This window comes from Corvus moneduloides, chromosome Z, assembly GCF_009650955.1.
Source record: "Corvus moneduloides isolate bCorMon1 chromosome Z, bCorMon1.pri, whole genome shotgun sequence".
NCBI classification, from domain to species: domain Eukaryota; kingdom Metazoa; phylum Chordata; class Aves; order Passeriformes; family Corvidae; genus Corvus; species Corvus moneduloides.
The window spans coordinates 13,599,042-13,615,260 of NC_045511.1; the positions used below are offsets into that span (position 1 = coordinate 13,599,042).

The following is a 16,219-nucleotide window of genomic DNA, read 5'->3' on the forward strand; positions in this document are numbered from 1 at the left end:
AAAATAAAGATAAGTTAAAAAGACAAGACAAGCACGAAAGTCCATTAAACCCCAATTTCAAAAATTGTGTCCCACTCTTCCACTTGCAATATTGCAGCATTACATTGAGGTACAAAAAACAAATTCTAGGCTGATGAGCTAGAAATATCAAGCACAACAAAACAGTACAAACTTTCATCCAAGAAGTTACCTGCATAATGTAAAGCTGTTTTCCCAGAATTGTCAGTGATGTCTGCTGGACATTTACTCTGCACAATTCAGTAAGGAGAAGGAAAAAAGCAATTAGAGAAGTACAAAGAAAATAAAACATATGTCTTATATTGACAGAGTGCTTAACATCTCTACAAAAAGATTTATGTGCTGCTTCAGATAAGAACACTGAAGGAAGGTACAGCTTCTCTCTCTACCAATCTGGTATTTCCTGTCTTCATACCAGCTCAGATTGAAGCCATAGGAAATCCTCATGATCAAGAGAGCTACTCCTAAAAAATGTTATAGTTTCAGAAAAATTTAAGTCAGTAAATAAAAAACAAAATAAACTCTGTCCTTTGCCTCAGAATTGTATTTTTTTTAACATTAGAACAAAAGCTAAAGCAACAATGTCCTAAGGCAATCTGTCCTGCATTATTTCATGGAACTGTAGCATGGTTTGGATTAGAAGAGTCCTTAAATATTATCTTGTTCCAACCCCCTGCCATGGGCACCAGACCAGGTTCCTCAAAGCTCTACCCAAACGGCCTTGAACACTGCCAGGGATGGGGCATCCACAGATTCTCTGGGCAACCTATGCCAGATGCTTCACCACCCTCACAGCAAAGAATTTCTTCCTAATACCAAATCTAAACCTGCCTTCCTTCACTTTGAAGCCATTTCCCCCTGCCCTATCACTACACACCAGTGTAAAAAGTCCCTCTCTGCCTTTGTTGTGTGGTTCTTTAGATACTGGAAAGCAGCTCTAAGGCTTTCTGGGAGCCATCTCTTCTCTTCAGTCTCACCCTTTCCTCATAGGAGAGGTGCTCCACTGCTCTTCACAACCCTACTCTGGACTGGCACCAGCAGGTCCCTGTCCCTCCTGCACTGGAATCCCAGCACTGAATGCAGTGCTCCAGGTGGATCTCAGCAGAGCAGCAGAATCCCCTCCCTCCCCTGCTGCCCACGGGGCTCTGGATGCAGTCCGGGATATATTTGGCTCTCTGGGCTGACCCAGGTGCAGCTGGTGTTGCCCTGACCCAGGTGCAGCACCAACACCTGGCCTTGTTAAAGCTTATCAGGTTCCCACAGGCCCACTGTCGAATGCAATAAGGGTTCATTCACATTTTTAAAAATAAGCACCAACAATCCAGTTATATCTTCTTCTATTACAATTAGCAGATGCTACTGATCAATCCAGACTTCAAACCAATAAATAGTAATGAAAAAAACAATTCAAATCCTTATCAAGGCTTGTTTTGGTACAGATTTTGGTTTTAATTACAACAAAGAGAAAGTAAAATAGAAATTTAGATTCATTTGGTTTGGAAATAACCATCAAGATCATCAAATCCAACTACTAACCCAGCACTGCCAAGTTCACCACTACAATGTCCCACATCTACACATCTCTTAAATCCCTCCAGGGATGGTGACTCCACCACTTCCCTGGGCAGCCTCTTTCAATGCTTGACAGCCCTTCTGGTGAAGGAATTTTCCTAATATCCAACTTAAACCTCCCTGGGCTCAACTTGAGGCCATTTCCTCTTTTCCCACTGTGATATGGTCTACCCTGAGCCTCCTTTTCTCCAGGCTAAACACCACCAGCTCCCTCAGCTGCTCCTCACAGGACAGGTTCTCTAAACCCTTCACAAGTTTCAATGCTTTTCTTTGGACAGGAGAAGACAGGACCCTAAAATTATGTGTTTCTAGAAAACAAACATTATGACTTTTGACTTTTACATGCAGCACTGTCTCCAACATGCCTCTGATTATCTAGGAAAACAGGATCACAAAGATTACTACATTCCATGTAACAAAAATTTCAGGATTCTGCCTGTGTGAAATTGTTATTCAGCCTCTTTAATTCAACACCAGTTAGACATTCCTCACACACACACACTTTGGTCCACAGAAGATAATCCTAAGAGCATGAATTACTGGAGACTATTACCAACGGGTTTGCACTTAGGAACATACTTAGAAATCTGCACATGGAAATAAAACAAGAAATAAACATCAACAAAAGCACTCTGTGGTTGCAGCAGGCAGGTGGGAAGGGAGCAGGTATCTTGGTGTTAAACGCTGTTCGTTCTGAGGTGGTGCTGCTGCTGCCTGCGATGCCACCGGTGACGGCCTGATGGCGATGTGGATCCTGGCAATGGGACGGGCCGCGGTGGCTCAGGATAACCCTTCCCGCCTGTGGAGCAGCAGGGGAGACAGCTTGCAAGGAGTATGGAGGTGGGAGTCAGTGAAACTCGACCCTGTGTTGTCAGAGACACTGACAGAGGTCAGTCACAGGACAGCTGGAGAGCCCTGAGGCAATCAGGGAAAAATAATCTGGAGGCTGGGATACAGGATCCATTCTCTTTCTGCACCATCGTGTTCAAGCAGGGTTGTTATTCATTATTTCATCTGTATTCTCAGTCTGTATTCATTATGTTGTCTGAGACCTATTGATAAGTCCAAACTTAGAAAAATCTGTTCCATTTCTCTGATCATTGCCATGAAAGCTTACCTGTATTTCTGAAATGGAGCTGAGATGGACAATGTCTTTGCTTACTAACACTCATCTTCAACACCATGAGACTCTTCTGTTCATCTTCACTTTTGGTTTTCTTATTTTCTCTCCCCATTCTCTCAACTCCCTTTCTAACCCCTCTCTGTCCTTTACCTCATTTCACAGAAGATTAAATTATTTCCATTTTATTTTTGGATCTAAACTACTTTGGTTTCGTCTCTCTTTGACTTTAAACTTGAAAACATTTCTATGGTGAACAGACAGAAAGCATTCCAGTGGAATGTTATCAGAATGCCCCCAGAAGTGAAAAGTCCTTTTCCCCTGTAATTCATAATCCACCTAATTCCAAGTCATCCAACCACACAGACAAAACATAGGAAGTTAAACTGAAGCTACAACCTGCTTGAAACCCAACCAAGCTATGTCAGAGCAGCTGGACATGGAAAACTGTACCTGCAGACCTCTCAGTGAAGATATACTGTTTTCTATCATACATTCACAGTGTCTGAAAGGTCCTTAAACTCTTTATGTCTAAAATCTTGATGAGCCTCTCTTGATGTCAAGGAGCTAGAACAACAGTATAGAAGTGTGGTGCAGATTATTAGCAGAAAATGTGTCAACATCTAATGGAACCAAATGAAAATTTCAAAAATCAATATTAATTTGATTTTTCTTTTACCTGAAGTAATCTCTTAATGCAATCAGGGTGGCTGTTCTTTGCTGCAAGATGTAAAGCACTGTGCCCTAAACGAATAAAAGCAAAGCAAATTACTTATTCAATCATGCCAAAGCACAGGAATAAACCCTTCTATGACAAAGGCAAAATCTTGAATTATGTGACACATAAAAAGTAAGGGCAGAGAAAACAAAAACCTACATCAAGCAGAATGTCTTTACTACAGACCGTTGTTCAGGCAGGTAACAGAATAATCTTAAAGTCTTGGTTCATATAAAGGAGTGACACAAACATTGTGTCAGACTACATCTTGGCAGACGTAAGTCTAAGACTGTACATTATGTCTTGTTTCTTAGAAAACCATTTTCCAATATTACTCAGCCTCCCTCTCACACAGATGTCTGTCGGTGTCTTCCTGATATTTGCTATTTGGCAATGAAAAAGTAACCCAGAATCAAGAGCATAACCCGCCAAATCCACCACCTACAAATGTATTAAGTTTGTGTCATCCGTGAAGTGCACATAGAAGACTCGAACACAGGTACTTTAGTTTGCACCTCATAGATTCCCTATTCCCTATCAAACACAGGTCTGCATTGGTTTGCATTTCAATTAATTTAGCATCTTTGAGTTCATATTTAGCTATGAAATGCCATGATTTACTGACTATGGATTTATGATGAATCACTGAAGACTCTCCTCCAGTTTCATCTTACAGAGCATCTGAAAAATTGAAGATGACAAGACAGCAAAAGAACAAATTATCCATGCAACTAAGAAAAGAAGGAACCAGGATTTAGTACTTAATAAGGACAAAGACACATGTGACAGGAAAATCTCATTGCAAGTGATGTGACTTTTACAGAGAAGGATTTCACTAATGAGCACTGGGCCGACACTCTCAGGTGGAAGTCGACAGGCAGCCTCTTACTACTCAAGCAACTAATAAATCATCAGGCAAGGTGAAGCAGGAATTCTGAGTAATAGTCTGCATCAGATACATATATTCCCTTATCATTGTGTAAAATATGAATGCTCCTTCCAGTATCACAGACACTTTTTTATAAAGGCAAATCATTCCGATGTATGACAGAGGTTCCCTCAGGCTGCAATAAGTGACCAAAAGCAGAACCCATGAGCCCAGCATTTATATATCATTACTGGAGAGACAAAATGCTGACAGGTCATCCAGGTGGCTCAGCTAGCCAGAGAAAATGCTGGGCACAGATTCCACACATGTGTCAACTGAAATCTACTAAAGAGTTTGCCAGTTTCAAATTCAGCTCCCATCATCCTCCCAGTGGAGAAGTAATTAAGCATAGGACTTTTGAGAACTGAAACATCATACTTAATAGCTCTCAGCTCTGTTTTGGCCTGTATCAGCTGTTTTCACTATGCCATAATCCTCAGGAAATGTCTTACTGCAACTCCTGTAAAGTTAATGGGATTAATAGCTTGGATAAACATAAAAGCAAAACTGGAGATCTTGATGCAACCTGTAATAATAAGAGCTGGGGGAGGAGAATTATTTTCTTTTTTTTTTTTTTAACTTAAAAATAACAATTTAAAAGATTGAACAACTATTTTACATCTGGAGTCCACTACAAATGCTGAAATTTGTAGTATTAGGACAAAAGTTTTTGAGGACTTTAGAATCTGAATTCTCTGTGTAGGGAAGCAATTATGCCTAAACATGCAACTGTTACAGCTGCTTTTCCTACATGCTGCGTGGGGAAAAGCAAAGTTGTCAAATCAGTTTTTTCACTCTGAAAATCAAGAGTATTTCATCAAGAACTACATAAGCAAATTGAGTGTATCATGCTACTTGTATAGGTTCAGAGAGGCATACCTGCACCATCTTGAGCTGTCACATCTGCACCATGTGTCACCATGATCCTGAGACACTCTGCATGCCCTTTCATGGCTGCCAGGTGAAAACTGGAAGAGAACATTTACATGTCACTTTTCTTATTATTAAGATATCTTTTCTCTTGCATTCACAAACCACATACTGGCAAGTTCTTTCCTCCGTGTCCTTAGATCTTTTGGCATCCCTCCACTGCCTCCCAAGAAGATAACAGCTCTGGCAGTGAGAGGGAACATCAAAAAGACTTTGTAGTCATACTTTCATACTGCACCTCAAATAATGTGCTCATTTTGGGACCCTTGTTACAAGAAAGATATTGATGTGCTGGAACATGTCCAGAAAAGGGCAATGAGGCTGGCAAAGCATTTAGAAAACCAGTTCTATGAGGAGTGGCTAAGGGAGCTGGGGATGTTTAGTCTGGAGAAAAGGAGGCTCAGGAGGGACCTTATCACCTTCTACAGCTCCCTGAAAGGAGGGTGCAGCCAGGTGGGCGTTGGTCTCTTCTCCCAGGTAACTTGGGACAGGATGAGAGGAAATGGCCTCAAGATGCACCAGGGGAGGTTCAGATTGGACATGAGGAAAAATTTCCTGATTGAAAGGGTTGTCAAACACTGGAAAAGGCTGCCCAGGGAGGTGGTGGAGTTACCATCCCTGCAAGGCTCTTGACCATATTTAAGAGATGTGTATATGCACCACAGGGGGGGGGAACACCGTTTAGTGGTGGACTTGGGATGCTGGGTTACTGGTTGGACTCAGAGATCTTAGAGGTCTTTTCCATCCTGAACAATGCCACGACTCTATGATTTTACACAGGCTGCTGTCCCATTAATCCATATCATATACTTTATGTACATCTGGTCCCACACAATTTCTAAACTTATGTCCCTAGTGATGTAATATATCCCCAAAGAATGCCTGGGCTTGGGGAATTAGTAAAGAAAATAGTCACAATAACTGACTTTGTTCTAGTCATTTTAGTCAGTCAGATTTAGTTAGATTTAGTCAGATTTACTTAGATTTTCCCCTTTCAGTGGACAAAATTTAGTTCCTCTAAAACATGATTCTGCAATTCCTTAATTAGACGAAATGAAGTTGTGCTTCTGTACTGTCCTTTATAGAGCTCATCTTTCTTTTGTGTATGGGCGGGGGAAAACACTTTGCTGTATCACCTGGAGAAATCAAAGCTACTGGATATTCATGAGACTATGCCAGAAATGTATTTTTTCCACTTTTGGTTTTGCTGTTCACCCCAATCACCTCTTATTTAAACGGTGTGAAACTGCAGACGTTACCAACCACACCGTGGCAGGATGCGCTTCCAAGCATCAATTACCTAAGATGTAATTACAGAACAGACCAAAGAAATTACACTGAATTCGAGCGTTTTTACAGCTGAAATTTCATGTTTGACATCCTCAGGCTGGGCACTTCAAGATTCACAGGAGCAGTGCTATGGAGATGCTGCTGACTTAATTTTGCCCTGAAGCAAAACTGAAGGAAAAGCTTCTGAAAACAGAGAAGTTTATATCCTCCTGATGCATAGCATGCCGATGTTGTCAAGTCTTAAGATATGGGCAGACATCCTGTTACCATGTGGGTCCTACCAACCTCAGCCTGATGCACACAAAGCAGTTTTTCAGTGGGAGTAATGTAAAACACAAATTCAGGACAAAACACTTCTAACTGCTATTTCTTTAAGTGTGGAAAGTTAGGACCATCATCAAACATGCACCAAACTGAAAGAGTCAGAATTCCTGGGAGGGATTCTAATATCTTTCAAAGGAAGGTATTAATTTTTAACATCATGCACCCCTGCATAAAAGGGATTTTCACATGGAATGTAAAAGAAACATCATAAATCATGGAGCCAGGTCAACTACTTTTAGTTGTATTTAGAAATTTATATTTTGAACAACTGCTTCCTTTGAGTGTTAAAGCTAACATTGAAAGTTCAGCCTGCTAACCAGGAAAACTTGGAACAAAAGGCAGGAATGAAATGGGTATTTCAGACACAGAGTCTGTGGACTGCAACACCATGTTTCTCTGAGCCATAGACTTCTTTGTAGCCTTCTTGAAAACTCAGCAGAGAAAGAGACCTACGCACGACATCTGGCAAAGAGAGGAGGACTAATCAAAACAGGAGAGCTCCTGGAACAGAGTCCTCTATCAAGGACAGCAACCACCTCACTTCCTACAAGGAGTCCTTCCTTCCACACTGGCTGCTGCTGATTGCAAATGGCAGACAGGCAGCACTTAAGCTTTCAACCCTTCTCTGCAAATATAAAAGTATTCTGTATTCATCCTGTGAATTCTACTGCCATGAACAAATTGAAGAGTTAAGGCTTCCAAGGGCACAAGAAGCACTGCTGCTGTCTGTTCCCCAGTCATTCAAAATCAAAACTTCATGTACTTGGTGACCAATGCAAAGTTGTGTAAACATTCTTCTTTGGAAGAAGTGGTTTCTCAGGCTCTGGGAAAATGACTGGGGGAGGGACACAAGAGGAGTCTGACAAATTCCAACACCTCTAATTTAGCCAGCACAACATACCAGCAAATACCAAAACATGTTCAGATACATTTGTATAAACACAAAATACAATCAAATTCACTTATGTATTAGGAAGATAGTGAAGCACGCACTTGGCTAACTTACATTTGACAATATTCATAGTAATAATAAATACCTGAATAATAATAACTTGGCTAAATCTGGGGCACTGAGGTTTTATGGACAGACCGTGTAGGATGGTGCCAAATGCAACATGAACACGCAAGTGCTAAAGGAGTTTTATTTAGGTAAAATCTGACTGCAAAAAAGTATCAGAGAAAAGAAAAATTAACTCTTTTCAGGCTATGCTTCAATGAACATATGAATCCCACCAAAAAAACCAACTCTCATGGCAGTTCTCAACAAGTCATCACACACACAGATGTTTTATTTCACAAAGAGCTGCTTGCTGTGTGTCTCCTCCCTGCATCATTGTACTGCTACCATCTCTCACATAAACCTGTAGTGAGATATTTTTTCTTAACAGTCTCAAAATAACTGGAAGGGAATGGGGGATACAGTTACTTAACTGCTGGTTTAGTAAACAGAAGTCCTGCTCAACAGAGAGGAGAACGACTCCAGACTGGGGTGAACCTATTATAGTCATATTTAAATTGAACTATTTACAGAGTATTGGGCAAAACCTCCCCATTAAGGGGCAATTCTGATTTTAAAGTTAATAGCCCCTGGTTTGTTTGTTTGTTTTTTGTTTGGTTGGGTTTTTTTAGTTAGAAAAACCCAAACAAACAAAACACCAGACCCAAAACAAAGAAAACCACAGACCCAAACGTTTGAGTAGTAGGTACTGAGGACTCCTATGTAGCAAGGGAGGCTCTTGAAACAAAGAAGCTTGTCGACATTCATTTCAGTGCAGAAAAATTCTTTACAAGCTACATAATTTCCTAAAACATTTGAAAGAAAAGTTGCAGGTTTCCAAACACTGGAGTTCTCACCATCTGGACGCCTTAAGGAGTGGCCCATTTTACTTGCATCTTCCATGAATAAACTTTCCTTGGCATGAAAACTTTTCCTCCCATTTCCTGGTTGTGCAATGACTTAGGTAAACAAAAACAAGCATGTAATGATTTGGACCAAGGGCCACACTGAGGGTTGGATTCTCATTCAGCTGAAAATCCCATTACAACATAATTCATTTTCCCTTCACAATAGATAAGCATGTTATTGCCACTTAGAGCCACATCTTGATAGCCCAGCCTGAACTGATTTGAGACAGACTTCTTTTATTGCTGTAAAACATTTCTGTTCTTCCTGAGGGGCAGGATGGTCTTTTATTATTGTATTGAGACCTTTCAGTGAGCAGAGGAGCAGCTACCATTCCCAGTGGTTCAAGACCCACCTCTGCAGCAGATGAAAGATCATTAGGTTGACACTGCTTTTATCCTGTTGGGAACGTACAAGTCTCATAATTACTCAGTCCTTAATGAGAAAAAGTGAAAAATTATGTTTGTTGTGAGGAATGCAAAGCCCAGTTGGTGTAAACAGGCCTTTAGAGTAAGAGTGAACTCATTTCATGAGATTCAGGTTCAATTGGAGAGCAGCTACATGACTATCACCTCAAAATCTTGTCAGGACCTCAAATTTCTTGACCTGAAATGTTACTCACATAAAAATCCCACATTGATATATGTTTTTTATGACACTTGCTGGCTGAACAGAGGGCACAGCTGTGTATGACATCCCTGAACTAATCTGAAGCAGCAGATTTCTTAGGAATCTAAGAACAGATAGGAGATGTCAATGGTGGAACACTTACAGCTGTCCTAAACAAGCCCATCCCTTATTCAGGGAAAAGGACCTTTCCATATTTTGGTTACAAAATTAAGCCAGCGAGGGAATGAAGACTTCTTTAACCAGCATCAGACAAAGCGCAAGAGTTCTGATAGAGCCAGTCTTTGTCAAAAGACCAATAATGAGTGTTTTCAGAAATTATTTAAATGTCAGTCTAACTTATATGAAAAAGGACTTTAATTTTTAGTACTCGGCTCACGTAAGACTTTTCTTTACAAATCATTACACCATAAGTAGAAGAACAGAAACAATCCCCATTTAGGGGTTAGACCTGTAAAACTATAGCTGATGGCAACTGCTAAGGTGGTATTAGCAGTAAGACATGGGTCTGCTATATTCAGGTTCTCTGCTTAACCATTTGCAGAGCTACTTCCTGCAAATCTTCTTACTGAATGTTATTTTGACAGCTGGCTTAAAACAACTGGGTGGTCCATATATCTAGGGGAAGTGCCACAAAAGTAAAGCGGAACATGATAAAATCAGAAAAAATAAATATCAAGTCTTAATTTAAGACAGTAACCTTCTAACAAGGAAATTTTCATTTGTGGAAAGAAAAACAAGAGGGAAAAAAGCAGAAAAATTATACCAAATCAAAGGGTTCAATCTCTGTTTGGCAAGGTCATGCTCCAGAGTTTTTTTCTGGGCAGAATTAGCATTCTCTGTAACACAGATTTTCTCCAGGGCCTGAAAGTAGTTCAACACACTACTTACCAAAATCCAAAGCAAATAAAGGACATGGCTGAATTATGGATGCTAAGTGAATACTGTATTTGCTGTTTCCTATTATGACAAACATGGAACCCAGTCAAACTTACATGCAAGTATATAATACTATTGTTCTCTGTCATTTTAATCGGAGTGCTCTAAAAATATTTTAAGTGCAAGAATGTTTGAAAAACACTATGCACTCATATACACTCATTGTCAAGGTTTATTTTGAGTAAAAACATCCCTCCCCAAGGCAGATCACTCTTCTTCATTTTCTAATGGATGTCAACCCTTTGTTGACTTTTAAAAAGTCTAACTTGTCTGCCAGCAGTTTGATGATTTATAGTTTCCCCACCGACCAATACCTTCACACAAACAAACAAGAATAGTAAAATAAAGATACAGAGCTGCCTAGAGACCTTGTATTGCTGATTAAAAAAAAAAAGAAAAAAAAAATATATATATAAATGGAAGACATTTAAGCTTTGCTACTACCAGATCAAACAGGCAAGCAATTCACCAGCTATCTCAACCACAAAGTGACTTACTGATAACCTGGCTGACTTTCTGAACTGACTAGAGCTTTTATATGTTTTAGAAGCAGCTCCTCGCTTACACTGCTATCCCTCAAGGTCTCAACTCCTCCTTCAAAAACAACAGCTAAAATAAACACAGTAGATGATATCTAGCTTTTGATTGCTTTCCACCACAGGCTGAGTGGCAGAAATGCCAGAGTTCCCAAGACCTGACCTGAAGGAGAAAGGGCCAGAAGTCACTACTAGAGCAGCACCTTCTGTGCATGAAGAAAATACCTGGTGTCACACAGGAGGAAGTCCAATGTGGTTTCCTCTCACATGTGGCACCATGACCAGTCACTGTAGAAGAATACGGTTTACTGACCTGTGAAGGGCCTGAGATTTTATCAGCATTAAAACAATCTTGGAAGTAAGCCCTTTTTGACACACCCTGAACTTAATAATAGAAAAATTACCACCTTCAGAATAAATGATTGGGAAAGTCCCAGGACCAGAATGGTCCTGAAACTGGAGGTTTCTGCTTTCCTCTGCAAGCCTTCTCTGGGTCCTGCCTCCTCCTTGCACCAGCACAGGTAGGTAGGTCACTGTGTGGCTGGTGAGCTGGCACAGTGAACAAAATCAGTTGAAAACCAAAGCTGCCTTCCACTGTTTCATCACACAGCACAGATGCAGTCTGTCAGTGAAAAATAAGGAGCAGCACATAGAATTTCACCTTATACCTAAAATTAAACCATGGATGTTTCACCATGAAAGTCAAAAGAATCTTCATCTTTTCCTGACTGCATTATCAAGATACTGTCACTCATTTGAGACAATACATGCCTCAAGGAGAACCAGTCATTTAATTATGGAGGATCTCTACAGATGTTTGGCAGATCAGACTGCCTTAAATAAAATCAGACATCTACAGGTAATCACTATCAATACTTACTAGTTCTTTGGGTTTTTTTATTATTTTCTTTAAACAAATAAAAATTACAGCTTCACACTGCACCCATTTTATCTCCTCCCAACAGTAACTGTAAAAAATGTGGCTTTTCAAAAATGGTGGCAGTCCATGTCATTATCCTGTCATTCACATACATGAAGCCGAAAAAGTGCAAAAATTGTCTTAGGAAAAAGAGAGGAAATACATTTTGTTTTCATATCAGAGGTGGTACCAGTACAAGCTGGGAAAATTATGTTTTCAGAGTTTTAAAACATTCAATCAATGAGTTGCTGCAAACAACTTCTAGAGTGCAGTGCAAGATCTTAAGAAGTTGACAGAGGCAGGTATGAAGTTACCAGGAGCTGTGTGAGATTATTTTCCCCTCTCCCCGCTTTAGCACCAGCCACTGCAAAGTGAACTGCTGCACACAGCCTGTGTCCTTCTGTTTTAACATGAGATGGCATCTGCCCTGTCCCAGTACACACAGAATCCTCTGGTAAAAACCCTGCATCCACCTTCTGTGTCAGCCTGCATTCTGGGACAGCTTTCAAAAAAACAACAAAACCAAGAAATTCACCACTGAAACCAAAACAAATGCAGTTTTCATGCTTTGCATCATAGCATGAAAAGTCTTGTTCCAATCATACACACCTCGAGCTATAGGACATTAATAAAAGGCAAGCCTCTTTAATGGCTGTTTTCTTATTAGAAAAGAAACAATTGCATCATGCAACACAGGAGCTGGCAAGCTACAGACTCCTGATTTTAGCCTTCAAACTCAGCAAAATATCCACCCAGCTGCTCTTCAGAGAGATTTCTGGGATCTCTAGCAGCTTTATACTTTTCATTCTCAGGTTGTGCTCCAGCAGTTCCATTTTCATAGAGAGTTTTCTTTGGCAAACTCTATTACCACAGTAACACAAACTCCCATTTCAAGTCTGAAATGTATGGACTTCCCTTCCATGTACCATTAATTGTAAACATAAGTGCTCACAATTTAGATTTATCACATAAAGTTTCTTGCACAGTGTCTATTTAAAATTCCTCAGTAACTAATGTCAGCAAAATGCAACAGAGATTCTGCAAGCAGAAGCTTCAGGGCACTCCTAGGTGTTGACAGAAAGTCTGTAGTTTTGACATACTTCTTTTATTTTTGGAGTTGTAGGGCAGGAAAATTAACAAAGTACAACAAACGATGAATTCTCAAAAAGCTTAAAGAACCCAGAAATCTGTGCAGTGTGGCCTGAGCCTCCAAAGACAAGTACTGAGGGATAAGGAAGGCAGATAAGTAAGGAAGATTCCTTCTGATAGTTTAAGACCACATCCCACATATAAAGTCCAAACAGGTGCACAGTTACCTTCTCCATATACCTGCCTTCTGGCACAACATCTTTTTAGGGGTGAAATCCCTGAGGATGTGCCCAGGTCAAGATGACTTTCCTCATGAAGCTGGGTAAAACCAGCTAGCCACCTTCAGCCCTTTCAAGACCCAACAGAGTTCAAAGTTAAAATTAAGCCCAAAAATGAGAGCAATGATTACTGTCTCGCCCGGCCTTTATCCTCCAACACAACTCACTTGTGTAGTGAGTACTGCTGTCTGTGGGTCAGCAATTGCAAATAATCACCACAGTATATGGAAAGTCATGAATATTAGAGCAACAAAATCCCAAACTGTGTTGGCATAACAAGAGGCCAGGAAAAGACTGGAAAGAGTGAGAGCAGTTGAGTAAAGGTTAATCTAAACCCAAATATTTTTGTAGCATGAAAATCCAGCAAGGCTTAAGAACTGCACTTAGTGCTCCAAGAACTGATGAGTATGTATATCCTTATGAACCTGAGGGACATTGACAAAGGACAGCTCAGGGTTATGTGTTGTGCTTCATGTTTCTGTACCTTTTACACTCATAGTACTTCCCATCTCTTCAGATTTGAAGCAACAGTTTGGATTTACTTTTTTTTATTAAGCTGTACAAAGTGAACTTCTCTTACTTCATAGGATAATTACAAAGCAAGTGCAATAATATGTACACATACTAATTAATCTACTTATAACACATTCCTCAAAGACCACTCATTAATATGACCTCTTTATTATTTTTTTAAATAAACTCTTTAGATTATTATGACAATATCATTTTTATTTTGTATTTCATAGTAACTATACTACTTAAGATTCCATGTTTCTGAAGAGGAGTAGGGACTGGACCACAGTCTTGTGCAGGAAAATGCAACTTCAGAGCTTTTCTACATTTTTCACTACTTCTTTCACTACACTTTTCACTACACTTTTCACTACACTTTTCACTACTTTTGCTACTTTTCAGCAGTTTCCTAACACAGACTGCACCTGTAAAGAAGGTAGCAGAAAACAGATTGAAACATAAGTCCAATAAATAAGCAGCCACCATCACAGTCTATTGCCTGAGACCTCAGTTCAAAGTTTAAAAAAAAATTAAGTAAATTCAACATTTGCACATTGCTCTGTTTCGGCTGTCTACTCCCCTTCCTAGATTAGAGTACATTTTTAAGCCAGTAACAGCCAGTGGGTATAACTAAAATCTACACATACAGCTCATTTGGTTGCATAAGTCTTTGAAAAACATGTAAAACAACTGCAGCCCATTATGCAGATACAAATCTGAAGAACAACTGCAGCCTTAACCCTGTCCCCCCCAGCCTTACAGAGGCTGATTCTGGCCCAACCCACAAGAGGCACGCTTCCTTCATGGCTCTCCTGCCAGCTCAGATAGGACAAGTGCAGAGAGCAGCCACAGCGTTCCCCACGGGAAAGTGGGGCGCTGGGTTTTGCCTCCACTTGAGCCAAACTGCAGCTGTTTCAACCCAGGCATACAAAAACTTCCAACCATCCAGGCCGTGCTCTGATCCAAGCAACTGACAAACTTGCTGAAAGCTGGCCAGGTCTGGCAAAATCTGGGTATTTGGCAACTCTGCAAATGGAGCTGCTTTAACAGGGAATTCCAGCAGCTGCCTGATGCTGCATTACAGGTTTGGCTGATCCTACCCGTGGGCAGGAGGCTCACAGGCTACCCAAACATGAGTATAAGGGCCCTTCAGAAGAAGATTTGCTTCCCTCTGAGATGACAGCCCTACTAAAAGACAATGAAACACAACTCTTCTCAAGAATAGCCATCAGCTGTGTGAAAAAGCAAACATAGAACAGAAGACACAAGCTGGCTCCTACAAGAAATTGCAGACTGATTGTTTTGTCTTTGAACTTTAGATATCTGCACAAAGCCCCACGTATGTAAGATGCAAAACCCATCGGGAGGCTTCTCAATGCTCAGAGAACTTTATATGGAATAGGGAGTTTGTTCTTTAAATACATGGAATTTGTCTGATTTACAACATAGGAAATCACTAAAGAGATAATGTAAAAAGTTTCAGTTTGCCAGAAATTTAGGATCATTGTAACTGAAATCCAACTAAAGATGATTAATTTCTGTCTCTTCAGAAGATGGCCCCTTCTCTTTTTTCTTTCCCTTAATAATAAGAATGTATAAAAATGCTAAAATGTCCTGTAAAAATTGCTTTTAAAATGTGTATAATAGAGCCTGGATGCTGTTGATTTCAAATCCTGTCAAAAGTGTAGGCAAGAACTAAAAACTGGAATATGAAGTTTTCGAACTCTAGTTGAAGGGGTCAAGTGAGGGGTCATGTGCTCAAAACCAACAGAAATGGTCTATGCAGTTTAAGTCAAGAGCCTGGAACAAACCACTGCCACAAATTCCACTGCATGGATCTCATTTAAAAGCCTGCATGATTGTCAATACAGTGGTGTTTGTAGGCAATGTGGATTTTTTCATGTATTGCCAAATCATAAAATCAAAGTTAAGTATTGCTCCTCTGTTGTGGAGATAAAAGCATTCCCTCTCACCCTACATTAACAATCAGCTCATACTGAACATAATAAAATGTTAATTAGCCCAATTTAGCATCCTGGCAGTGGACAGATTCATCCAACCATGGCCTGGAGTTTCATTAGCATTTCTGAGCATTTGTCTAAAGTAGAAAGCAATTTTTCAGGAAACTTAATATCAACATCTAAATTAAATTACATCCCTAACAATGCTGCAGGGCAGGGGAAAGGACAAAAAATGAACAATCATGATTTGAACCTAAAAAGAACTTCAGAAAAGATTTAGAGAGACAAAAGCTTTTACACCCAGATCTCCCATGGAAATAAACTTTACAAGAAATTTTGGAATAAGAACCAGATTTTAGCCATCTGTTGGCTAGAGATAGAACAAAGCTTGAGATCCTGGTGGTCTTTCTTACTTTGTCCATATTTGGAAACCTAGACATTATTGTGACCATCTGGACCATCATAAATTAAACACTGTGATAAAAGTAAATTAATTTTTTTTTCCTCAGAGATCAAATCAATCATGTACAGCTCTTCAGCAGCCTGACTCTTGC

The 16,219-nt window shown here is 40.0% G+C and overlaps 1 protein-coding gene across 6 annotated transcripts in view; it reads right to left on the bottom strand.

Annotated features, from left to right (window-relative positions):
* Positions 1–16,219, bottom strand: part of RAI14 (retinoic acid induced 14) — an 87,051-nt gene that overhangs the window by 14,424 nt on the left and 56,408 nt on the right. For all 6 annotated transcript variants that reach the window (XM_032096082.1, XM_032096081.1, XM_032096079.1 and 3 more), the window contains 3 exons: positions 5,236–5,324; positions 3,390–3,454; positions 191–248 (listed from right to left, as the gene is read on the bottom strand). In XM_032096082.1, the coding sequence (XP_031951973.1) occupies positions 191–248; positions 3,390–3,454; positions 5,236–5,324 (212 nt within the window). The remainder of the gene's footprint in view (positions 1–190; positions 249–3,389; positions 3,455–5,235; positions 5,325–16,219) is intronic.